Raw genomic sequence first — 24649 nt, forward strand, 5'->3', positions numbered from 1 at the left:
AAGGCGATACTGGAGTGTGAACGTGTCTAGTTGGTGCTCACCCACTACCTCCAGTTGCCCTGTTCTTTTGCCTGATGCCTTTACCGTGCTTTCCCAGTTCAGAGATGGAACTCACTGGTTATTTCGATTATCACAGTATCATACAGTATCACAGTATGTTTGGGATTGGAAGGGACCTCAAAAGGTCATCTAGTCCAATCCCCCCCTGGAGCAGGAACACCCAGATGAGGTTACACAGGAAGGTGTCCAGACGGGTTGGAATGTCTGCAGAGAAGGAGACTCCACAACCTCCCTGGGCAGCCTGTTCCAGTGTCTGTCACCCTCACTGAGAAGTTTCTTCTCAAATTTAAGTGGAACCTCTTGTGTTCCAGCTTGATCCCATTACCCCTTGTCCTATCATTGTTTGCCACCGAGTAGAGCCTGGCTCCATCCTTCTTTAGATATTTATAAACATTAATAAGGTCACCCCTCAGTCTCCTCTTCTCCAAGCTAAAGAGCCCCAGCTCCCTCAGCCTTTCCTCACACGGGAGATGCTCCACTCCCTTAATCATCTTTTTTGCCCTGCGCTGGACTCTCTGCAGCAGTTCCCTGTCCTGCTGGAACTGAGGGGCCACAACTGGACACAATATTCCAGGTGTGGTCTCACCAGGGCAGAGTAGAGGGGCAGGAGAACCTCTCTCGATCTACTAACCACCCCCCTTCTAATACACCCCAGGATGCCATAGGCCTTCCTGGCCAAATGGAAGGAGTTGTGTCAAAATAAGCTTAAAAAGGATGCAAAGTGTGAAGTTGTAAAGAAATGTTGTCTAAGGATGGGGCTATTTGGATGCTGATTGTCAAAGGGGGAACGAGCACGTGCGGTTGGGTGGCAGCGCGATGACGTCTTGCCTTGACACTTTGCTCGTAAAGCAGAAATCTGGCGAGATGAGACCTCAAGTTTGGCTTCCATCAAAATCTCATCTCATAGGGAACGCACGCGTTTTAAAACATCGATATTTAGTTTGTGGAGAAAACGAGGCAGGAGAGGGCAGAGTAATTGTAGCCGGGGTGTTGGACTGTCTGCGCCTTGCTGTGGAGTCAGCCAGCCTGAAGAGGGAGCAGAAATGAAGTGAAAACCCTGTCCTGGGAGCGGGGAACGCGTCTGATACCGAGAGGGACGAGCTGGGTTGTGTTGTATTCCGCTCTGCCGGCCACCGGGCGGGAGGGGGATGAGTGATGTGTGTTGATCGAAGGCAGGATCTGCCCCTGGATGCTCAAAACCAGCAACTAATCAGATTTATAAAAGCATGTTAGTGTCCTTTAGCAGATCGGCACCCCTGATTCCTTTTGGTTTGCTTCCAAAATGCTTTCATGGTCTGGATTCCTTTGGATGCTTCTCCTAAACAACTCTCCTCCTCCACACCCATCCTGAGTCACTCTACCTCCCTCACCCAGCATTAATATCATTTTAATGTAGGCTGGGCTTTCTTTTTTTCCTTTTATTTCTGTTTTTTCTTGCAGCAGAGTTGGCAATCAGCTGGGATTTAGAGTGCATTAAGGGGAGAGACTGCGGCATTCTCCTCTTGTGCAAACCCTCGCCCGCGGCCCCTCGCCTCGTTCCCACTCTTCTTCGATTTGCTCTAATCTCCGGTGGTATTAAGGGGAAGGGCTTTTGTCAGCGCGCTGGCCCTCGGAAGCGCCATGCTGTTAGTTTTATTACGTAACCAGCTAATATATCTCCCTTAGGGACGGAGGGAGATGCTGGTATCCATTCCCGCTGTCTCTGTCTGGAGATGGAGAGCAGATGGATTTTTGGCGTTGGCACCGTCGCCAAGGATTTATCTGCTCCCTCCGTACCCCGAAGCCCAGGGTGCGAGCGTGAGCCCGACGCCGGCGCTTGGTTATTTGATGCAGTGGGGACAAACCTGTCTGTGTGTCCTCCTGTCGGGAGGAGAGGAAATGGGGAGTGATTTCGTGTAATTGGTTGCAGGAAGAAGGAAAAAATGACTGTCAGAGCCATAATGGTATTAACCAGCAAATTCTATTGCTTGCAAAGTCTTCATTTGCTGATATTTCCAATAAACGCTTCTCTCTAGGAATGCTTTTACCTTTCCGTAGGGTATTCTGATTTTTTAATGATTTCAATCCCTTACATGCACCAGTTTGCCTGGAAGGGATATAATTTACGCCCATCTTATTGATAAGGAAACAAATTTACTCCCGTCTTATTGATAGGGAAACCGAGACAGTAATTAAATTTACTTGAGGTGTTTAACTTGAGGTGTTTTACTTGAGGTAAGGTGTTTTGTTCCTGATTTTAGCCATTAGATGGAATTATCCTCTTTTTTTAGTCTTTTGTTTCTTGATGTGGTGTTTTCCTCGTTCATTCTCTGCCATGTCAATAATAATTGATACAAGAGAACCGAGGTGGCTAAAAAGGGACAATTTCTGTGTGTCCGTGGAGCTGGGACTGAATTCGGTCTTGCAGGGAGGAGGGAGCCCAGGAGCTGAACTGCAAAAGGGCTGCGGATAATCTTGTGATCGGTTACATTTATAGCGAAGGGAAATAAGATCTCCTCCTCCCATGCAGTGTCAAACTCGCTAAGTGCATTATGGTTTTCTTGCTACTCTAAAGCATCTGCTCCGAGTCGGGATGCTGGAACCGATGACCCCACGGTTTGAGCCTCAGATGTTTTGCTCTTAAGTGGCTGGCGTTAAAGCAAAGTAATATTCATAGCAAGCCAAGGGGATCGTAGCAGCACCAGTTTCTGAAGTCGGTTGCAAACTGAAAATGCTCCGGTAAGAGGAAACTCTGCACTCTGAGGCTGATTCCTGGGTGCGCTACGGGCCGGAGCTGGAGCCGTCCCAGCCCCATGGAGCTGGAGAAGAGAAACTCGATCGGCGTTGGGAAGGAGGTGACGGTGCCAGCCTGCGGCCCGGAGCATCCTCACACTGCAGCCTTTTTGTTTGACATCGATCCGATCCGGGCGCTTGAAAGCAGCTTGGGCTACAGGCTTCCTGGCTTCATCTTTAAATATTGATGAAGCCTTTGTGCCTGCGCGGGGCCGTAGCGATGCGCAGCGCTGCCTGTGAAGGACGGGTCGGTTTAATGGCCTCAGTGTCGTCACAAGCCTGGGGTTATTGTGGTTTTGTGCGGCATTTTGAAGGCAAAGAGGGGTGGTGTGCTCAAAGCTCCAGCTGGGATTCCAAAACAGGGCATGGAAGCAGCCACAGCAGAAAGAGCTGCTGTTGGGAAGAGGAGAAGCGGCACTGGAAGGTGTGAAATCAAGCTGTGATCGGGGAATTGATGTATCAGAGCCACGATAAGCACAGCCAGAGACTCGCTGGCTCCTTGCTTGTCCACCTCGATCCTCACGTGCGGCGACTGCTGCTCTTTTTCCTGACGCCAAAGCAGGTTTTACTGATTTATCTCCTCCCTGTGCTGCTGGAGATGCTCCTGGGAGCACCGATGTGCCTGCTGGTGGCACGGCAGCCGTACAGGTGGGCACCACGCGTTGCCTACAGCGAGTCCTCCCCTTCTCCAACCCCTTAGTCATCCAAAAAACCCAAACCCAGCTCTCCATACAGCCAGAGGGAGCCGTGCTTATGAGCCAGGATTATCGAGTTGTGATGGAAGCCCGGGGAGAGCATTAGGACTCTGACGTGGGCAAAGGGGGATTAGCAAGATCTCTGCTTTCGCAAACAGAGGAAATAAGGCGTCAGTACAGGAGTTAGCGTAGGATACGCACCAGTTAGCGTAGGATAAACGAACCTATAGCGGCATTTAGGGTGACGGGCAACTTGTGTATGGAAGAGTTGTTCCGGTTGGTGATTTCTGTATCAGAAGTGGTTTAAATGCTGAAAAAAAGCCTTCAGCCCTGGGTGAGGTTGCTGAGCTTCCCACATCAAATCAACAAAGGTGTCAGGTGGAAATGTGTCTCCACCCTCGGCTGCGCAGATGGGAGACGGGGAACCCTCCTCTCGGCAGCAGAGACCTCCGGGCCTGGAGCGGGATTGCCAGTCCCGGCGGGTTCCGCAGCGGCTCTTTAGAGTTAAAAACACATCCAGGAGGGCAAGGCAGGACTCAGGATCCCGTTCTCTGCGCTGTGCATGTCTCCTAGAGAGCGTGAAGGCAGAGGGAGATACATCAGGCAAACCCAGCGAAGGGAACTGCCTGTTGGTGCTTTCGGATGCCTCGGGACGGGGAGGTTTGGCACATAGATCTGCTGGTAACTGGTGATATTTTTGCATGAGTAAAAAAGAAGCTTGGGGGGGGGCTTGGAGGCTGATCTGCTGCAAATGTCAGTCTTTAAAATAAATCTTTTTTTTCCTGTTGGATCTCCTTTTTTAGGGAAGATGGAGCCAAATGAGTCGCTAGCAACTTGGCAAAGCGCAGATGAGCTTGCTTGCATCCAAGTGGACAGGAAGGAAAGAGTCAAGCTTTTTGTAGGGCCTTCCCAGTGGGAACAGAGTATTTTAATGAAGTATTGCCCTGAAACAGGTATGATTTCATCCCAATCTGAAAAAGAAGTGAGGAAAATCATTTTTGCAGATGTGTTTCTTACAACAGGGGAGAAGAGGTGAGTGGCAGCCAGCGAGGAGAGCTGAAGCAGATGAGTGAGTCCCTGGGTGCGTGCGCTGAGCATGGAACAGGGAGAGGTGTTTCCTAGAGGATGAATTACTGTGCATAAATGAATTATTGTCAGCAAGGAGGCCGTGATGTGCTCAGAGTAATATACATTAGCACAAACCTCAGTTAAAACGAGCTTATTCTATGCCAAGCATGGAGCTGCTCAACCTTTCCCAGCACAAGGGCCGAAGTATTTCCAAGACCCAGGATCGCTGCTCCGTTCACGCTGAACCTCACCAGGATTTCTGCTCATTTTGGCACAGCGTGCCTTGCCGCTTTAAACCCATCGTGACGGCTCTCGTGCTCTTTACGGCTGTCCTGCATTACTCTTGGGCGCTAATCTTGAGCAGCGCCGGCGGTGCGCTCGGCTCAGGCTGTTCTTCTGACGCTGGAGCTGTGCGGCTTTGCTTTGACATCTTGGGACTGATGACGAGGCAGCCGCCGCTGACGATTAGGATTTGTCTGCCCACCAACCAGGGCTAAAAATAGCGGCTCAGACAAGTCCCTCTTGTACTGGGTCGCTGACCAGATTTTCCCTTCGATCCAACTCACCAGGGGCTACCGACACCATCGTGCTGTTGTGTTACGTGAAGGCAGCTTCGCAAAACACCCGGCAGGGACAGTTTGTTGGGTTGTTTGAGTAGAGTTGGAGGTAGATGCCAAGGCACTTGGATGCTGGTGGCTTTAGGGCTTCCCTTGGCTCATTGAGTGACCTTGGTAAGTCCCTTGATGGAGAAACAGAAAGGTGATTTCGGGGTACAGTTTGGCTTTTGGGGTAGGGAAGCTTATGGGCTCTGTCATTTTATTTCCTTGGGGGAGAACTGTTTATGTGATGAGCACTCGTGATGTACGCAGAGCAGCGGAGGAGCGCAAGGAGAGTCTCCTGGGGGGTTTTGCGCTGCCATTCTGTGTCCAAGTCTCACATGATGTCTACAGGCTGCTCCTTTAGCTCCAAAACATGCCTTTGAGACTGCAAGGAGAGAAGGCAGCGTCCTGGCTGAACACCAGGGATTACTCAGTTCTTGGCTCAATCTCTTGCTGTCCCCTAAAAGACTCTCACCTTTGCTCCTCAGCGTCTTTGTGGTGGTTTTAGCAACCCCCTAGAAGGGAAACCACCTTCCTTGGGGATGGGAGTCACTGCCAAGTCCTTTACTGTTTGGTCACTTCCAGCGTTTCTTCGAGTCCTGGCGGGTTCAGTGAGTTCCCATCCAGTCAATGAGCCGTTCCCCATCTGGCCTTATCTATGGGCTTCTCGATGACCTTACGGCATCTCCAGCACCTCCCTTGCCCTCCCCAGTTCCCCTCCCCTGGTGAGGTTTGACATCCATTCCTGTTATCAGCAGTTGAGACTTACAGGCTCTCCAGCTGTCACAGCTGATGCTGTCCCGGTTTAAGCACAGCCCATTTACCTTCCACGTGTCCTGACTTAGGGGAAATGGACAGGAGGGCTGGGTCTGTTTAAAAATTAAAGCTGATTACAAGGCATTAACATTACATTTAAAGAAATAGGCGGCAGCTCTCCTCGCTCAGCATAGTTGCAATATGTTCCCTTTTGTTCTGGGCTGAGAGAGGGAGCGGGACTGGCATTGACGCCAGGCTGGGCAGGATTTCTGCTTTATCCGTACATTTAAAAGAGAAGCTGCCTGATGTCTATTGCAATACTTTAAAGCAGTTTTGATCTAAGGCAATTCCCATCTTTGTGATTGTTTCAGAAAGCTTAAGTTCTTTTTGCCAAACTTGAATTTCTCTTGGCAAATTCAGATCTACTGACGCTGTGTTTAACGATCTGCCTTCGGAATTATTGTGTTTGGAAACTCCATAGTTGAGGGATCCAAATCGTTTCACACATGGGTCCTCTTTAGTACCAAAATCCAGCTGTCTCAGGAGCAGCAGTCAGCAAGAAAACTTCTTCTCTTCTTTGCTTCATTGTGGCAAATGGATTTTAGGACCTGAGATCTTCAGGGCTGAGAAGGCGAAGGGACGTGGTTGCTTCATGTGTGGAAGGATGGAACCATGAGCGTGTTGGCTTCCCACCATGCCCTGAGCCAGCTTGGGATAACCAACCATGGCTTTAGGAAAGCACACAGGGTTGGTGTCTTCAATCATCTTCCTTATAGAGCCTTGTTTTCACAAGGGTTTTTCACGGCACCGCTTTCCCCCTCTCCCCTGCAGCAATAACCCTATTTTCTCATTGCATAGAATTGTTACTTTCCCAAGACTGAGCTTCCTTCCCATGGTGACACTTCTTCATGAAAGAGTAAGGAGTTGATCTGGCTGGGAACACTCTGAAAGAATGTTCTGCTTGTCTACAAATTCATTGTGGTTGAACTCGAATCCCTATTTATTTGGTGTATTTGTATGATATTTGTCCAGGTTTCTGTTTCATCATCTCCCAGTCCCTCAATAATCCAGGTGGCTTCAGAAGGAGCTACTCAGTGGAGGACGCTGTCTGAAAAGAAGCCAAGCCTTTTGGGAGGCAAAGTGCTGTATGTGGCATAAATCTGTATTCACTGGATCTTGCTTTTCTCCATCTCTTAATGTGACTTTTCATCTGATATTAAATTCACATTGAGTTCCAGGCATTTGTTTCAATTCATGGAGACAAAGTCCTCGACAACTTGGCTTTGAGAGCCACGCTGCTGAGGCCCTGAGTTGTGTTTGAGAGGGGTTTTTTTTGTTGATAGCGTATCGTGGGGGTTCTTATCTCCCTAATGTATATGCAGCCTGACTGTAAGACTTAGATCTTTGAGAAGGACTTTGGAGTTAAACCAGTTTGTTTGGTTACATCAGTGGTTTTGGGGTGCCTGCAAGAGATGAGTATCCTAATCCTTTGGCAAGCTTTTGTCTAAAAGTGATGAGGTTGAATACAAGCAGGTAAGGAACGGCAGTCAGTGTACTTAGTGTGTTTCTCTAAATACATCTGGAAATATATTTCCCCCGGAAGGAGCTGTTGGGCATTGGAACAGGCTGCCCAGGGCACTGGTGGAGTCACCATCCCTGGAGGGTTGGACAGACGGACATGAGGTTCTGAGGGCCAGGGTCCTCTAGGTGGACTTGGCAGTGTTGGGTCCTCATCTCTGTGTCTGCTCAGCCCCTCCGGGGATGGTGACTCCACCACTGCCCTGGACTCGATGATCTTAAAGGTCTTTTCCAACCAAAATAATTGTATTCTCTTGACCCAGACCAAGGCTTGGTTGGCAGAGCTGTCCCAGTGGAGCTTCTTCATGGAGCTCCTGCCAAATTCCCAAATAGGGTGGTGGGTACTTGTGAACGGACCACAGGCAACATCAAGCTGAGGAAAGCAGATTTCTGCTGGACATACCTATGCTGGCAGAGCTCACCTGTGCGTCTGAGCATTCAAACCTGCAAGTGTTGAACTAGGTGGCTGGTAGATTAAGCTGAAATCAAAACCAGCCTGTGTTTTGCTGCTCCTTCCTTCCTCAGTGCTCCCAGGATGAAGTTCATGTGTGATGGATTCTGCCTGTAATAACAACTCGTTCAAACCTATGCTGAGCATGTGGCAGCCCCTCTGTAGCTTTTTGAACCCTGTGAGACACTGGGTATTGCAGCCCTTCTCTGGAAGACCTTCTGACTTATCAGGAGACAACCAAGGGCAACTTCTTCCTGCTGACGCAATCTCTGCTCATTCTTCCGCTCCTCCAAGCAATTCCAAATGAGAGGTCTCTGCTCACCCTCCTTGCCCGCTGGCTTGGTGAGCTGCTTCCCAGAGCAGAGCAAGGCTTACGTCTTGAGTTCATAGAGTCATAGGACAGTTTGGGTTGAAGGGACCTTCCCAGTTCCCCCAGTTCCTCCCCTGCCATGAGCAGGGACATCTTCAGCAGCTCAGGGTGCTCAGAGCCCCGTCCAGCCTGGCCTGGGATGTCTCCAGGGATGATTCATCCACCACCTCTCTGGGAATCTGGGCCAGGCTCTCACCACCCTCAGGGCCAACAATTTATTCCTCATGTCCAGCCTGAATCTCCCTCTTTTACTTTAAAACCATCGCCTCTTTTCCTGTCACAACAGACCCTGCTCAAAAGTCTGTCCCCATCTTTCTAACGGGCCCCTTTTAAGTCCAGAAAGGCCACAATAAGGTCTCCCCGGAGCTTTTCTTCTCCAGATGGACACCTCAGCTTTCTCAGCCTGTCCTTCCACTGGTCATCTTGGTGACCTCCTTTAGATCCTCTCCAACAGGTCCATGCCTCTCCAAATCGTTGGGCACCGTTTCTTCTGCAGCTGATCCCAACTCACCCCTTGTTGCGTGGGGTAGCGATGGGTGATGGTTCCTGCTCTGGACTCTCTGTAGCATCTTTCAGTGCAGATTTTAGCTTACAAGATGCCTAGCCTGCTTGGAGAAATCGTGTCCCCTCATCCCCATCTCTGGGTGGCTGCTGTGACCGCAGGAGACGCTGGGGATGTCACTGCTGTTTCTCTACCTGTGCCGTGCCACTTTTCCCCATTCTAACATTCAAGGGCTTGGGGAATTGAAGGCGCAGCCTGCGATTACACTGAATCAGGGCAGATGGAAAGGGGCTCTTTAATCCTCCCACCTCCCGGCCAAACTAGGCTGCAATCTGCTGTTTCATGACAGCAGGGCACAGCTCTTGCCTTCCCTCGCAGGTACCGTTTGTCTCTGTGAGCCGGGCTGGATCAGGCCACGCTGGCGGAGCTGCGGAAAATGGTCCTGGGCTTCGAATGGCTAGAGGCTGGTCTGACCTCAGGTCAGTTTGTGAGCTCCAGGCTCTTAATGGCTGTCAGTGGGCGTAGGGTGCAATCTGATCCAAATGGGAAGCTGGCTCAAATCCCAGCAAGCTGTTGTTACTGTGGGAGGCATCTTAGGAAATGAGATGGGGCTTTGTGAGCTTCCCCCCCTCCGCTGCCGCCGGGCACCCCACTGGAAGGAAAAACACCCCGTAAGCTCAGCTACAAGCTGGGGCATCCTGCAGTACAGCTCTTCGGTGCATCGAGGCAGGGTTTGTGTGTCTTTTCATTCTTGAAGCTCGTAGTCTTGTGTATTAGACCCAAGTTGGAGCGACTTTTAGCTTTCTGTTCTCAATCTCCCCTGCTCCGTGCTCCATTTGGGACTGTGTGTTCCCACCTCGCAGCCCCGCGATGCGGAGCAAACATCTCCAAACTGCTCCAGGTGCCGCTTTATTTGAATTTGCCTTCAAAAAGTGCTCAGCCCTTCTTTGAAAACAGCCTCAGCTGCTTTCTAAGCAGGGGCTGACCTCTTGAGTTCCTCTATTGCTTTTTTTCTGAGCGTGTCTGGAGGATGGTTCTGTGACTCTATTTATCCTCTTCCTTGGGTCTCTGTGGCAGGGTCTGATTTTTAAAGCCTAAAAGCACAACCCCATCTGTCTTGTGCCTCTGGGGCATAGTAAAGAGCCCTGTCCTGCAACCACTGAGCCTGTGAGCGATATCTCTTGCAGAAATGTTTTCATTGCCCACCAGACCTGCCTATGGCAGAATGATGAAGGTGGCAGGTTTTCATTCATTGTCCCGAGTGGCCACGCTGAACCTTCAGGCTTCTGTTTTTCCAAGTGAAACTTGTTCCTCTTCATTGACCCCGATGTTCGGGGGTTAGATTTTGGGTTCGAAGACGACGATGTTTCTTGCTTTAGGATTGATTTGCTTACGCTTCGAGGCATCTGCAGGTTACACAAGAGCCTGGGGAGGTGCAGCTCCACCGTGGCATCGCTTGGGTGGCCTTGTCCGAAAGTTTGGTGGGATGCCCTCACCTGTGGACACACAAGGAAGAGAGAAGGTAAATTTGTCGCTGTAAGGGCTGTTCCAGCTTTGCTGGTAAACGGACAACATAAGACTAACCCCCGGGGTCGTCCCTCCTCTCCCCTTTCACTGAATGAGTCCTAATGAGAGCTGGGCAGAGGGCTTGAAGGTAAACCCATTTTTCATTGCCCTCTGACCAGTTGGGAACGCTTTTCCTGGCGCCCCTGGGTTGCAGAGGAGGGTGGTGTGTTTGTCCCTGGAGGCCCCTGTCTCCCAGTGACCTTCTCAGCTCACCAAGACAGCTTGGCTTTGCTGTAAAGCAGCTCATGTGACAGCTGTAATCCGCAGCTCGTAAACAGCTGGGCAGGAAGATTGCAGGGGAATCGCCCTATTTTCCTCGCGTTTCAGAGCCTGGCCGGCCAGCACACGAGAGCGGGATGGTGGCATCTGCTTGCTGCAGGAGGTTGTGTCTCCTCGGCTGCACGAGTCCATCAGCAAGTCGTTGTAGTTGAACAGGAGCTTCTGCAAGTCAACGTGAAGCTGCGAAACAATTTCCAAGAAGAAAAAACAAACAAAAAAGCAATTTCTCCTGAAGTGGTTTCCTCTGAATCTTTTCCAAAAGCAGATGTGGTGTTTCTAAGCATGATTTTGACTTGTTCCTCCCACCCTCCATATCCTTTGTTTTAATTTATTCCCTGATACGTACAAATTCCTCTCTGAATGACACTTTCTGGTGGCTCGCGGGGACCCCCTTCTGCTCCAGGAACACTCGGTCACTGGTGGATTTCTTACCATCTGCCCGCAGAAAGTTAAAGCACACGCTGGAGAAGATATGGGCTCTGAGAAGGGAAAGACTGAGGGAGCACTAACTTGGAATTAGTTTACAATTAATCATGATGTTTGTTATTCCCATACCCAGCTTACACATCGTAGCGAACTTTCCCTCCCTGTGGGTTTGACCCGTTACTGCCACAGATCCCTGAGCTTCCTCATCTATTTTCCCCCCATTATTTTGATCTTTAAACCCTCAAGCATGTCCAAAGGGACGTTCGGTGAGCAGAGACGGGTGCTGATGCGTCGGAGGAGCCAATGACAGCTCAGACTGAGATCCAGAGGTTCCTGCACCATGTAGGCAGCGGCAGCTCTAAACTGCCAACAATTCGCCTCAGTTCCCTCCAGGAAGGAGGTGCCTTTGATCAGGTAGGCAGCAGTTGCTTCGTACCCATGTAATCCCTTGGTTTCTCTACCATCTCTGCCAAAAACCCACCAGTGGCGTGTTTGTGGCTCCAATAACTTGTCCACCAGCAGCCTGAGACAATCCCTGGCTCCATGTAAGCTGCAGAACAGCCTTCAGAAGTGGCCATCTGTTACCGCTGCCCTACGACAGATTTGAGCGCAAGACCTCGCAGTGAAAGGCTCTCTGCTATTCCCCTGAGCTGGCTGATCTCTTCCCTTCCACCCCTTCCCATTAAAACAAAACCAAACCAGAAAAAAAACCCCTTTGTGCTCCCAAGCGTTCGGGGACTCTAATTGGTGTGTGCACAACAGGACCACTACATTTAACCGGTGAACGTATAGCTAATGGAAGCTGAGTTGTTGCTGCTGACATAAATATAGTATGTTCAGCTCCTTTGAAGTCACAGGGATCATCATCGGGAGGATTTGTGTTCAATTATCTCCCATCGGTGGATTTGGCCATTGATTGTTCCTGTTGCTCTAACCTGCAGGTACCTTACGATGTCCTCGGCCAAACCTTGTCAGAGATTTCTGGTACATTTTCTTTGCAAAAAAATGATCCGAGTTGCACTTCCAAGTAGGAATTAAGAGGTTTGGAGTCCCGCTGCAAATTAATGCGACTCTGACGGCTGAGTTTTAGGTTTTCTGCTTGTTTGCTGCTGTCCAAGAGGTGCTTTCTCACTTCTGCTCCAAAGGGACCTGCGGTCTGAGCCACAGCAGCCAGCGAGCAGGACTCTGGTCTGAATCACCCACAGAGATGCAAAGCAGAAGGGATTCTCCAGCCACCACCGCTCCTTTCGCTCTCGGCAAACTGTTTCCGACCTGTTCCGTCCTGCCCCAGGACAAGCTGGTGCACAAGCACTTGATTCTTCTCGCAGTTTTTGTCCGTGCGGGTCCGTGTGTCACGACTCTCCCCTTTGCGGGTCCCTGTGCACCCGGGGTGAGACCTGCAGGGACCAAACACCTGGAGAACCCCTGTTTACTGCAAAGAAAAGGGGCATTTCTCTCCCTGCAGCCATCGTTGCCTTCTCTTGGCGTTCAGAGAGGTTTCCCACCGGCCTGGGTGGCTCAGGCTCTGCCCCGGTGCGCAGCCGTTCGGTGCCTTCAGTCACCAGGCTGGAGTCCAAGCTTTTTTTGTTGTCTTTTTTTCTCATCGACAGATGTGCAGACTTTCAAAGGGAGGAATCTGCCAGAGGCAGTAGCATACCAAAAATAAGTACTTTCAGGAGAGAGAGAGAGACATAGGAACCCATCCCACCTGCCACGCAGCCCGGGCAGTGCAAGATGATGGTATCCGAAAAAAGGAGGAATGTGGACTGTAAAAACTTGCTCTTTACACAATACGTTCCACGTCTGAGTGGTGTATTTGCCGTGATTTATTGCTTACCTTGCTGAGGATGGGCCAGGTCCTACACGGGGGAAAAAGGAGGATGGATCTGTGCCAAATGGTCCCTTATCCAGCAAAACACTTAACGCCGAGTATGTGCTGGTTTGTAGCAGGGATGCTCCTATAGCTAAATTTGAAGGGTATGCTTTGTAAAGAGAAAAAAAGGACTCTTAAGGTGTGTGTCTAGCTCTTGTTTCCCCCCAAGGCAAAAAGAAGAGTGCTTACCTCCCTGTAGCAGTGTGGGAACTAGCGGAAGGTAAAGCTCCAGCAGAGACACCAGAGCTGCAACTTTCCGTACCTGCAAGGTAAAGCTTTGAACGCCTTCCCAAGGCGTTATCCTCCTCCAAAAGCCACGCACCTTGCTTGGCTGGGGGTTCAAGTCACCTCTTGTGGGTTAAGAACAGGACTTCCCCCAGCAAAGAGGTGCAGGGGCTGGGAGGGAACATGGGGGGACAGAACCAGTCGCGTTGGACCTGTTGCTTGGCCGTGAATGTGCGCTCTGTTGTAGGAGAGAGGCTCCTGCTGAAGGAGGCAGGGAAATCCTGGGAAAATAGGTTTTTAGATGAAGCCAGAGACTATCTAGTTACGGATTACCTTACTGCCCGAACAATAGCTGCTCTGTATCTCCGTGCGCTAAACGCTCTGTAGTGTATGCTAATGTCCGTGTTCGCATGCGATCCATCGCGCAGCGTAAACTTGCGAAACTCATTGAGGTTCTGAGTCTGTCGTAGCCTTAAAAACGCGTTTTCCTCCTTCCGACGAGGCCGGGCACCTGGATTTCATGGGCTTTGTAGCCTCGTGCTCTGGGGATATGTAGAAATGCCACTTTGGCAGCCATTTCTGCTTCTCATTCATTCCTCATCCCTCGTTACTCCGTGAATAGTGAAGAGTTTTACTGGAGGTGGCCTCAGCTTCTCCGAGGTGGATTTTACTCCTCTCATGTACGTGCAGCCGTTTCTCATCGGGCCCCTCTGGTCCAATTCATCCATTCAGCTCAATATTTGCAAAATACGGTAGAAATATCTTAAAGTATCTTACACTTGCCTCCCACTTACTCTCCTCCCATTTATGCACGTAATGTTGTATATAGAGGTAGAAATATTTAAGTTGTTCTGCCTTATATTAGGGTGTTCCTCATATATGGACTTTGAATTTTCCCTTCATATGTGGACATGGAATTTTCTACTCATATGCGAACATTGAATTTTCTCGTATTTAGACACTGAATTTTCTTCTCGTATGTGGACGCTGAATTTTTTAATTCACCTAGCAAGCAAAATGATGTATTTCCTATGAATACGTTAATGACCCCGCTTAATTCCCCCCTCCCCAACTGTGGTATTTGGCCTTTGTTCAGCCTTTTACACTTGCATTTTATTGTCAGGCTTCCTAGCAGCAGACTATTCAGGTTGCAAGTGGAGCCTGGCAGAGAGTTCATCAGGTGAGTGGATTTGTGCGGTGCTAGTTTGGAATAACGGGATTGAGCTGTCGTCGGTGCCACTTGTTCCTTTAGGTTCCTGGCTATGTGGTGTTTCTTGGGGTTAAAGGGGTTATATCTACATGTCCTTTGTTTTTCTCCTCCTTTCACACTTTCAAGGGGAACATATCCGGTGTCACACATATATATTTACATCCAGGCATCTTGTAATGGGTGTTTTAGCCTCTAGAGATGCACATGCCTCTGGGTGTGCTAATATCTTACAGCCCAATCCTGTTAACATTCCGCAAGCCGAGCTCGCCCTCCTAATTGTCATTTAAGTAAAGAATTAGCGAGGAGCAGGACGGGGCTGTATTTAATAACACTCCACTCAAGCTATGGTGGTGATGCATGGGGCTGTGGGGATGTTGCGATTTGTAAAATTTGGCTTTTTCAAGGTCTCGGACATGATGCAGAGTTAAAGCAGCAATGCAAAGGAGAGAAAACCCCACAAATATGCTTCCGGCATCCATCAGCTTTAGGAAACCATAAGCCCAATGTTGTAGCAGAAAGCTGAGTAAAGAAGTAAACTGTCCCGTGTGTCACACAGCACGGCAGGGTAGATATTATATACTTTTTAAAGCACTGATATATGGCATATTTTAATTAAGTAAATAATTATTTGGCAGAGTTTCTACAGGAACATCTCTGAGCATCCTTGCAAATCACTGAATATAATTCAGTTCAAATTACTTTTATTTTTAAATGGACTTTTGTCATTCAAGTAATAAAAGATTTTATCAGTTTTAGATTAAAACTGCCTTTATTCTCACAGTAGCCTTTAAGAAAACCGCACAGAAAACACAGGACCTTAAAGGCTGTTTTTAAAGCTAGGATAAGAATGGGTCCTGTTACAAAATGCTTCATCTGGAAGAGCCACGGTGGATGTTAATGGCACAGCAGACAAGTCAGTATTTATGACTAAATATGACAGGGATCCCTCTTAGGTGATGATCCAGAAACTTTAAGGTGCTGTATTGCCCACCTGTCCTCTCATCGGTTTAATATCTTGATTTCTCATAAGAGGAGGAGACTGATTTATTCTTAGATGTTTCCTATCTCCATTTCTGAGAAGCCTGGTGCTGATAACACCTCTCTGCTCCGTCTTTTTGATTAACAGAAAACAGACGGTAAGAAAAGCGAATCCTAACTGGAGCAGACATTAGGGTTTGTTGCATTTTCTCTATTTTTAACTTTGTTTCCTATATACATGATTGACCGTGATAGACTGCTAATCTTATCAGGTGTGCCCTTCACTCCGCAGCAAAGGCAGCTGATCAAGGAGGCTTAGGAGGGTTATTCGCTAAGCTTTCAGCTGTGGAGTCCGGTAAAAAAGCTTTCTTTTCACAGGTAGACACACACACTCCTTGCGTGTTTGTCTCCCCTCCCATGTGCCAAATTGGTTTGGTTTTAGGGTGACGTGCCCTGGGGAACCAGCAATGTTGTGTGAGGTCTGGGTAAGAACTGAGCTGGAGCAAACACGGCTTCATCCTCCTCAGCTGATGTCCAAGTGCTGCTACCAAGCTCTAAATTCACCCTCAAACCCCGTGGAGAGGGAGGGACAGGTGACCTTATGTAGGACACAAGGGCTGGAGGCGTGAAGCGAATCCATGGTCAGCAGACCAGGCTGCTGCTTTGCCTTCTTTCCCAAGCACCCTTCTCATGGGAGTTTTCAGCTACATCCAAAGGAGGATGAAACAGACGACCTGAGTTTTCAGATTAATAATTTCCAATGTTAAAAATAATTGCAAGATTTTCCTCGTTGCAGCTGGAAGACTTCTGGTATGTCAGGAAGGGGCTGCAACAACAGAGGTGCGTGGCAGTTGTGGAGTGTCATAGAATCACAGAATCATTTTGGTTGGAAAATATCTTTAAGATCATCAAGTCCAACCATTAACCCAACCCTGCCAAGTCACCACTACCGCATGTCCCTGAGAACCTCATGTCCGTCTGTCCAACCCTCCAGGGCTGGTGACTCCAGCACTGCCCTGGGCAGCCTGTTCCAATGCCCCACAGCCCTTTGGGGAAGAAATTGTTCCCCACATCCAACCTCAACCTCCCCTGGCACAACTTGAGGCCGTTTCCTCTGCTCCTGGCGCTTGTTCCTGGGGAGCAGAGCCCGACCCCCCTGGCTCCAAGCTCCTTTCAGGCAGGTCAGAGATCAGAAGGTCTCCCCTCAGCTCCTGTTCTCCAGCTGAACCCTCCAGGTCCCTCAGCCGCTCCATCACACTTGTGCTCCAGCCCCTCACCAGCTCCGTTCCCTTCTCTCCACTCGCTCCAGCACCTCAGTGTCATCAGAGGAGATGTTTGTCACCACTATTCGAAGCCAATGGGTCTTTGCTGTGTCAGGGAAGAGTCTTGGGATCAGGCTGCCTCACTGGGGTCCTGCTCTTTCCATGGAAATGCTGGTGCATTTGGAGATAATTCCATGAGCACAGCTGTTCGTTTGTCACTTGATAGGCTGGGTTGTCCCCTCCAGCAACAGAGATTCCTGTAAATCAGGAATCCCAGCCCCAGTGTTCTTGTCTCAAAGTACTGCAGCTTAAAAAACTTCCAAAAAAACCAGCCCCCAAGACTCAAAACCCCCCAAAGCTTTTGAATCATCTCCAGAGATCTTGTTGGTCATTTGACAAGGGAGAGCGTGTCCTCTAGGTCAGCTCTCTGGGATGAAGACTGGGCTTGTGTATTCTCTTGGATTGTATATCGAATTCATTGGGATGTGCAATCACACCTGCCCTGCCATGGTCAGCCGAAAGGAGCCACCAGTAACTGAGAGGTGCCTTTGTGAGGATGGTTCGTCTTCCTCTGCCGTAGAGGAAAAGGTAAAAGACCGAGAAATAAGGGAGATTAAGCCAGAGGTGTTTCAGATCTTGGCTAAGATGTGACCCTTCCCCTCTCGTAGAGAGGAAAACAACAGAAAAGTATCTAAGATGCTGTTGCAATGAGCTGTCCTCTCACAGCTAGAGGAGGAAAGCTGGTCTCCTTCCGGTACTTGGAGATAAAGAAAAAAACAAGCATCAGCTTTAAAACAACACCTTGATGTAAGATCCCAAGCATCTGGCAGTCTTTGCTGAAGCAAAATGTGTGGGAGGAAGAATGACCCATGGAAGCACGGTGTTGCATCCTGGCCTGTGCCTTTCTGATGGTGTAGGGCTGGAGGTCCCAGGTCCACCAGGCTTTGGAGGTCACTGAGACAGCAGGTCCTGTTGCTCTGAATGAGCAGAGAAGGAAAAAGCTCATTGAAACAGAACCAGAAGAGACAAGGGTGAGGAACAAACAAGTCACTGACAATATTAAGCAGGTAGGTCACACTCAGGGACAGTCTGAGAGACTGAGAAGTGATCATAGAATCATAGAATGATTTGAGTTGAAGGGATCTTCAAAGCTCCCTCTGTGCCCCCCCTGCCATGAGCAGGGACATCTGCACCAGCTCAGGGTGCTCAGAGCCCCGTCCAGCCTGGCCTGGGATGTCTCCAGGGATGGTTCATCCACCACCTTTCTGGCCAACCTGGGCCAGGCTCTCACCACCCTCAGGGCCAACAGTTCCTCCTTATGTCTGGCCTGAATCTCCCTCCTTTAGTTTAAAACCATCACCCCTTGTCCTATCACAACAGACCCTGAAAGAGGACGGGCTGGATGCAGGGAAGGAAATGGTGGCTCCAGGGCTGTCCTGACCACATCCTATGCTGTTGTATCTTGTTGCATCTTGTGTTGTCTCCTGTGCTTATCTTCTGTTCTAAGGAAAAGTCAAGACTTTGATGTAACCTACTAGATTGCAACACTGGCTTGAGTTCTCCGTCTGTGAGCGGCCGTGACTCAGCTTTGCTATCGGAACTTCAGGTGCCTTGTTACGTTTCTCTTTGTTGTGGTTTTGGCCAGAATGGCTCTTGAAAAGACAGATGATGGATGATCTTGAGGTACGTTTGCGGCCAGCAAACAGAATAAGGACTGCAGGATAAGGACTATTGTTGGGTGGAACAGTTGTTGTGTTTTGAAAGGAATGGTGTAGAGGATGTATAGGGAAGAGCTATGACTGTTGTGTGCCTAGAAAGTTCTCAGAGCTTAAATCGCTCCATGGGCTTCTTGTGATTTGTCAGTAAGCCATTTCTGATGGTGAAAAGCCTTCTGATTCTCATCTTGTCCTGAGAGGCATCTAATTTGAGTCAGACATTGATGCTCTAGCAGTAGCTGGGGGGAGAAAAAGGGGAAAGACATGCTTATAGAAGACAGTTTTCTTATCTTAAAGTAGGTGCCTGTGTTAAGAGATGTCTTCTGCTTCCTTTGTCACCACTGAGTGTGGTAGGATTCCTGAAATGCTTGATTTCTGCCATTGACTTCGGGTGAAATGCCATCCGTGGTGTCACGTCAACACCTCGTATCTTAAGGGACGTGTTCAGTTTGCGGATGTTTCTCTACGGTTGGAGGATTTTTCAGGGTAACGTGACTTTGAGAGCACTTGTTTTAGCTGGTGTTACATGAACTTGTTACAGAGAATGGGTTTGTTTCTCTGAAAATACATCCTCATGCCCATCGCTCGTCTTTCCCCGCTCTTGAAGGCCTCTGAAAGTCAGTCCAGCAGAAGGGAGGTGGTCAAGATGGTCATTTCTGGAAATCTTGGCAAGCCAGTTTCCCATGCAAAGCAATGTGGATTTAACACAGATCTGTTGGGGAGTTCATGATGTGTATGCTGAGCGGTGCTCTTATGTGATAGCACTAACACCAGGGATTCTCCAGCACTGTCTTGGTGAGGAGGAAAATGGTCTTTACTCCAGGTTTCCGTTCAAGGACACAGTTGCTCTGCAGTTATTTAAGTACTGGTAGCTGTGCCACCTTTATTGTAGGCAACGATACCGGCCGTGTTGCCAGAACACAGATGTGACTGCAAACAGCCGCACAGGGCTGTATAGTTGCATAACTATCCTTTTTAAAACCGGTAGCAGTGAAGTGTAACAGGTCCCTCTTGTTTTGCCATGTTGCTAAAATGAATTATACATGGCTGGGAGAATGAGGTGTATCCCGTGGTTGACTATGAACCAAGAAATAACCTCTAGTGCCAATGATTTGTCCACTATGTCCTAGTGCTGTCTCGGATTTGCTTGTTGGTGATTCTACTGTCAGTGAACCAAAGCTTCTTTATGTAAAATGGAGCCTGCAAAACCTTGTTCATGTACCAGGTTGAAAGGAATTCGTCTTAGGCCGGTCCCTGGTGTACCCAGCGTCAGTCTTACCTGAGTTTAAAACACTTCCAATGATGGAAACTTTGCTCCAGAGCTTCACTAACCTTCTGTTTAGCTTTTTGTCCTCCCTCAAGTATCTAGTGCAGCTTTCCATGCTGCGCTTCTAGTTTGTATCTTATTCTATCCCACTCTGGAAAAGACATCAGGTTATTCCCTACTTACCTGCATCAGTCTTGATGTATTTACAGGCTGTCCTAGATATCAAAGCACACCCGGTGTCCTTTCATTATGCTGCCCACCAAAGGCAAATATTCCATTGTTCAGAAACCCCAGCGATATGTTTCTCTGCTTGATTTTTGTGCGTTAGAATCTGCACGCTGATTATTTTGAATTGCCTACGAGAATTCTTCCATCCTTGTCTCCAAAAGCCGCCTTTGGCTCGGAACGAAACGCAGCGATGAGATGGTATCTGCTGACCCGTGTGTGCTGGGGCCCTGTGGTGCATTCCTGAGCGCAGGAATTTCGGTTGGACTGCTCAGCCCTGTGCCTCCGAAGATGGGGAAAAAGAAGTCACAAGAATATCTACTGCAAAATGCTATGGTAGGGGTCATGCTAAGCAAAGTTTCTTTTTGTTTCCTCTTGGTGGTAGCTGGGAAGACTGAGAAGACTCATCTGAAGGAGGTGGAGGTCAACGGCCAGGAAAGTCCAGTGGAAAAATTCGTAGAATCATAGAATTTCACTCTTTTTAGCCTTTTCCATTGTTGGAGTGAGGACTTTATGGTCTTCAGAGCTCTAGCAGGGGGCTGAGAGATGCTTAAGGCTGCTCATGGTGGTCTCTTGCAGCTCTTGCAGGTGTTCAAAGCAAATGATAAACCAGGCAGCTCTCAACACTCAGCCCCTTTTTAGTGTCCAAGAGGGCAAAGCAAGATGGATCAACTTTGGCATCAGATCTGTTTTCTCTCCTTAGTCCTGAGTGCGTTTCTGGTGCCAGTGGATCCCCAAGAGCTGCAGCTGACCATGACTTCTGATTATTTGGAGTGGGCTGTGGAGTCCTTTTGGGAGGGAACATGCACCTCTCCTTCAAGATCCTGTTTCTTTGTAAGATTATGATGTCGACTAGCTAAAAAACAGACAATACCCTATGCTCTGTTAGGGCTCCAAGGTCATTGTCCATTTTCTATTTTGCCTCATAAAATAAATGCCAAGAGCAAATACTTTTGTGCTGCTTGGTGACTCCAGGCCTGTGCCCCTCACTCCTCCACGCTCAGCACTCAGAGCAGCATTTCTTGTGGCTTCACAGCTTCAACAACCACAAACTCCACTCTCTAAACAGCATCCCTCTTCAATTCCTCTTTCACCAGCGTCCCCAAAGATTTTCAAGGTTTGCACCATCTCCCCTTCCCACTCCTGTGGCCCTGGGCTGGTTTGGTACGTCAGATCAGCATCACCCGAGACTCCTGGCTACCAAATGATAACGATTCTCCATTTGCCTCTTGCTGCTCACAACCCTTCCTTTCCAGAGGCTATTCCCACAGGAGTTTGCTTTGGCAGGAGATCAGCTCTCTGTTGTAGCTGATGCTACCGAAGAAAAGGATTTTGCACTTATTGAAAGAAGAGGAGGCTGGTTCCTTTCTTGAGTTGATGTTCAACATGTGGACGTTGGCTGCTGTTGTCTTGTCTGGTCAATAATGAGTTTGGATCCTGTCTCTTCACCCTCCAGGACTTTGCTCTTGTGTTCCTGCTTGAGCACCAGGCAGAAAACATTACGTGCAAGGTCCTGCCATTCACCTTTTCCACAGTGTAGAGGGTCATGCCAAGACATTCACTGGAGGAGCCCATCTCAACTGAGAAGAGGACATCTCTCAGTGAGTGATTAGCAGCTGAGAGGTCCCTCAAGATGACACACTGTTCAGCTTCTCCCAGCCGTTCTGCATGTCTTTGGGCATTTAACATGAGGATTAAGCTTTCAGAATGAACATTGAATGTCCATACAAGTTGTTGAGACAACTCCTGTCTTGGTATCAGTAAGACCTTTCTACTCAGGGTGTGTTTCAAGGCTTGCAGAACCTGACTGTCCAGCTGTAAACTCACATTGCCACTGTGATGAGAGCACACCAAACATTCACAAGACATGGCAGCAAGGTCCTTCATATCATCTGCTGCCAGGTCATAGAATCATCAAATAGTTTGGGTTGAAGGGACCTTCAAAACCCACCCAAGTCCTCCCCTGTCATGCAGGGACATCTTCACCAGCTCAGGTTGCTCAGAGCCCCGTCCAGCCTGACCTGGGGTGTCTCCAGGGATGGTTCATCCACCACCTTTCTGGGAACCTGGGCCGATGTTTCATCACCCTAACTGTAAAGTATTTCTTCCTCGTGTCTGGCCTGAATCTCCTCTCTTTTAGTTCAAAACCAAAAATTACAACCTGATGCTTACAGATCAGCTTCAGAAAGAGCTTCATCCAAGGTTGCCTTAGACTGTTACAACTTCTTCACTGATGGGACCTTTGTGGTGGTAGGATCTGCGTTGGCATTCCACCCCATCTTCCATCCATGATTGCTTCATACCAGGAATGAGATATCCACTAAATAAGCTTTATCGGATGCAGAACCGTGTGAGATGCTGACAAATGGGTCCTCAGCAGCGATGGGATGAATCGGCAGCCAGGATGGTGTGAACCTCACCTTGTCTGTGGTCAGAGAAGAACCAGTTTGTGGAATTGGAGTGTTGAAGAGTGGATCTGCTTTGCTAGTTAACTCTCTGTGCCCTTTGAGCACCTTAGCAGATGGCCTGAGCCACTTTCAACTACCGGACACCATAGAGGAGATAAAAATGCACCTTGAGGAATGGACTCAGCCTTTGATATTGGGGAAAAAAAGGCCCATCTTGTGTTGCTGAGTAGGACAGTGTTCCAGATCCTGAAGGACTGGGAATGTGCCCAACAGTTGGAGACTCCAGTAGTATATTTTCCTCGTGCTGCATTTGCTTGACTCTCAAGGGTGAAGAGGTGCTAAAGCAGGGCAAAAACTTGGCACCGTAGAATCATTTTGATTGGAAAAGACCCTCAAGATCATGGAGTCCAACCATAACCCACCCCTGGCACTGCCCCGTGTCCTGAGAACCTCATGTCCGTCTGTCCAGCCCTCCAGGGATGGTGACTCCAGCACTGCCCTGGGCAGCCTGTTCCAATGCCCCACAGCCCTTTGGGGAAGAAATTGTTCCTAAATCCAACCTCAACATCCTGGCGCAACTTGAGGCCGTTTCTTCTCATCCTATGACCCCCAGTCTCCTGAGCGTTGGCTGTCCTGGATGTCCAGGGCACTGAATCATCCCACCCACATCACCTTCTCCCCCAAAACCCTTGGTAGTGGTTTAATGCAATCACCAGCAACTTAGGATCAAAATGGTTGATATTATACTGCTGCTGACCTTCCCTCCATGTCAGGTGAGATGTCACTGTCGGCCATCGCGTGACTTTTGGCCTCTGAATCCTTTGACTCTCTGGTCACAGGTAGAGCCTTAACCCTTACCCTTCTTCTGTGAGCTGTAGCCTCTTCTCTGCTGAAACAGCAGGAGTTTCATTATCTCCTGCGGCCTGCCGCAGTCCCATGGTTAAAATGCAGCCGTTAATATTGTCTGACCCGGCATCAGAGTCCAGCCGCAGCCGTGTCGGAGTCAATCGACTCTAATCCTTTGATTCATGGTGGCCACTTCAACCTCAAAAGCCTGCGACAGCTTTCCATCTCCCTTGGCCACCCTTATGTCCTGACCCATTCTCCTCCATGGCCTTCAGGCGATGCTGGTCACGCTATAGCCTTCCTAGCAAAGCCAGCTGATGGTCCACCAAAAAAGCTCTTTCCCTGGCTTGCTGCAGGTAAGTGAGAGACAAGACCTCGGTGCTGGCTCCAGATCCCTGTCTAGATGTTGTCCTTGCGCCTGGGCAGCTGGAGCTGGCTCCTCATCCCTGCTGAGGACAGGAGGTGCTGGTAGGTGGGTGAGGTTGGTGGCCAGGAACAGGTGATGCATGGGGGGACAGAGGTATTTGGGCTTCGTGTCTTGCCCACCGCTCCTTCCAGAGGGGCTTTTTGGGTGGCTTCATGAAGGGGAAGCAACTGCACAGCCCGGCTGCATCTCCTCTCCTGCCGGGAGCCCGTGGCCACGGGCTGTGTCACTCAGTTCATCACCTCTGCTGTTGTCGTTTCCCGGGCAGGAGCCGGTCTGAGCAGCGTGTGGGATCTGATGGGATCCAACGTGATCCCTCTTCCCGTCCCTGTTCCTCACAGAGCACCCCGGCACAGCTTTGCAGATACATACTTTTTTCAAAGACTCGAAAAGTTGTCGGTGGGTTTTTTATTATTATTTTTTTGGTCTAATGGATTTCCTGCTTTTAATACAATTGAAAGGGTCTGAAATCCTTGCTTTAGATTAACATATGCCAGCTAGATTAGGGCTAATCAGGGCGCAGGTCTGAGCAGATGCAGCGCAGGGCCAATCCCAGACCTGATTACGGTATCTCAGTGGTTTAATCGTCTCTCTCCCAAGGGCGATCATCTCCGCTTTAACGCACAGCAGCCTCTCCAGCCCTCTCCTCCTTTGCTTCGTTACCACCCCTGGCAGGAAGGCCCCTACGTCAGATGCTGAGGCGATTTACTTTAATCCCATGCAGAAAGGGATCTGCATGTTGCCGTCTCTCACAGAGACTCCCCTGCCCATCCACGCACTCCAAGATGTGGCCACTCTTGGCCAAACCTTGGGTGATACAAACTCAACCTTTCCTAAGAAAACCTTGCTTGGGTCTTCACATCTCACCATCTTTTGATAGCACCCGTCTTTGGCAGCAGCTCTACCCTGGCCTATGTGCATGTTTTGGTAGCACGGAGGGTTCAGGCTTTTAATGTTGCATGTTCTGTGATCCGTGAGAGTAGTGGGGACTGTGGTCTTTGTGTTGGCCACGAGCAGTGACCATGGTTGGGTCCTCACGTCTCACCATCTTTTGATAGCACCCGTCTTTGGCAGCAGCTCTACCCTGGGTGTGT

General features: G+C 49.2%; 1 protein-coding gene across 4 annotated transcripts in view; it reads left to right on the forward strand.

The window, feature by feature from the left end:
* Positions 1-24649, forward strand: part of NRF1 (nuclear respiratory factor 1) — a 72251-nt gene that overhangs the window by 41824 nt on the left and 5778 nt on the right. For 2 of the 4 annotated variants that reach the window (XM_080348864.1, XM_080348865.1), the window contains exon 11: positions 14344-14400. The exons of 1 other annotated variant lie outside the window; for it this stretch is intronic. In XM_080348864.1, the coding sequence (XP_080204990.1) occupies positions 14344-14400 (57 nt within the window). Of the gene's footprint in view, positions 1-14343; positions 14401-20041; positions 20214-20580; positions 20651-24649 lie in introns of those variants that run through there. One more of the 4 variants, XR_013922439.1, reaches the window with a different exon arrangement.

Source organism: Nesoenas mayeri (assembly GCF_963082525.1).
Source record: "Nesoenas mayeri genome assembly, chromosome: 1".
NCBI classification, from domain to species: Eukaryota; Metazoa; Chordata; class Aves; order Columbiformes; family Columbidae; genus Nesoenas; species Nesoenas mayeri.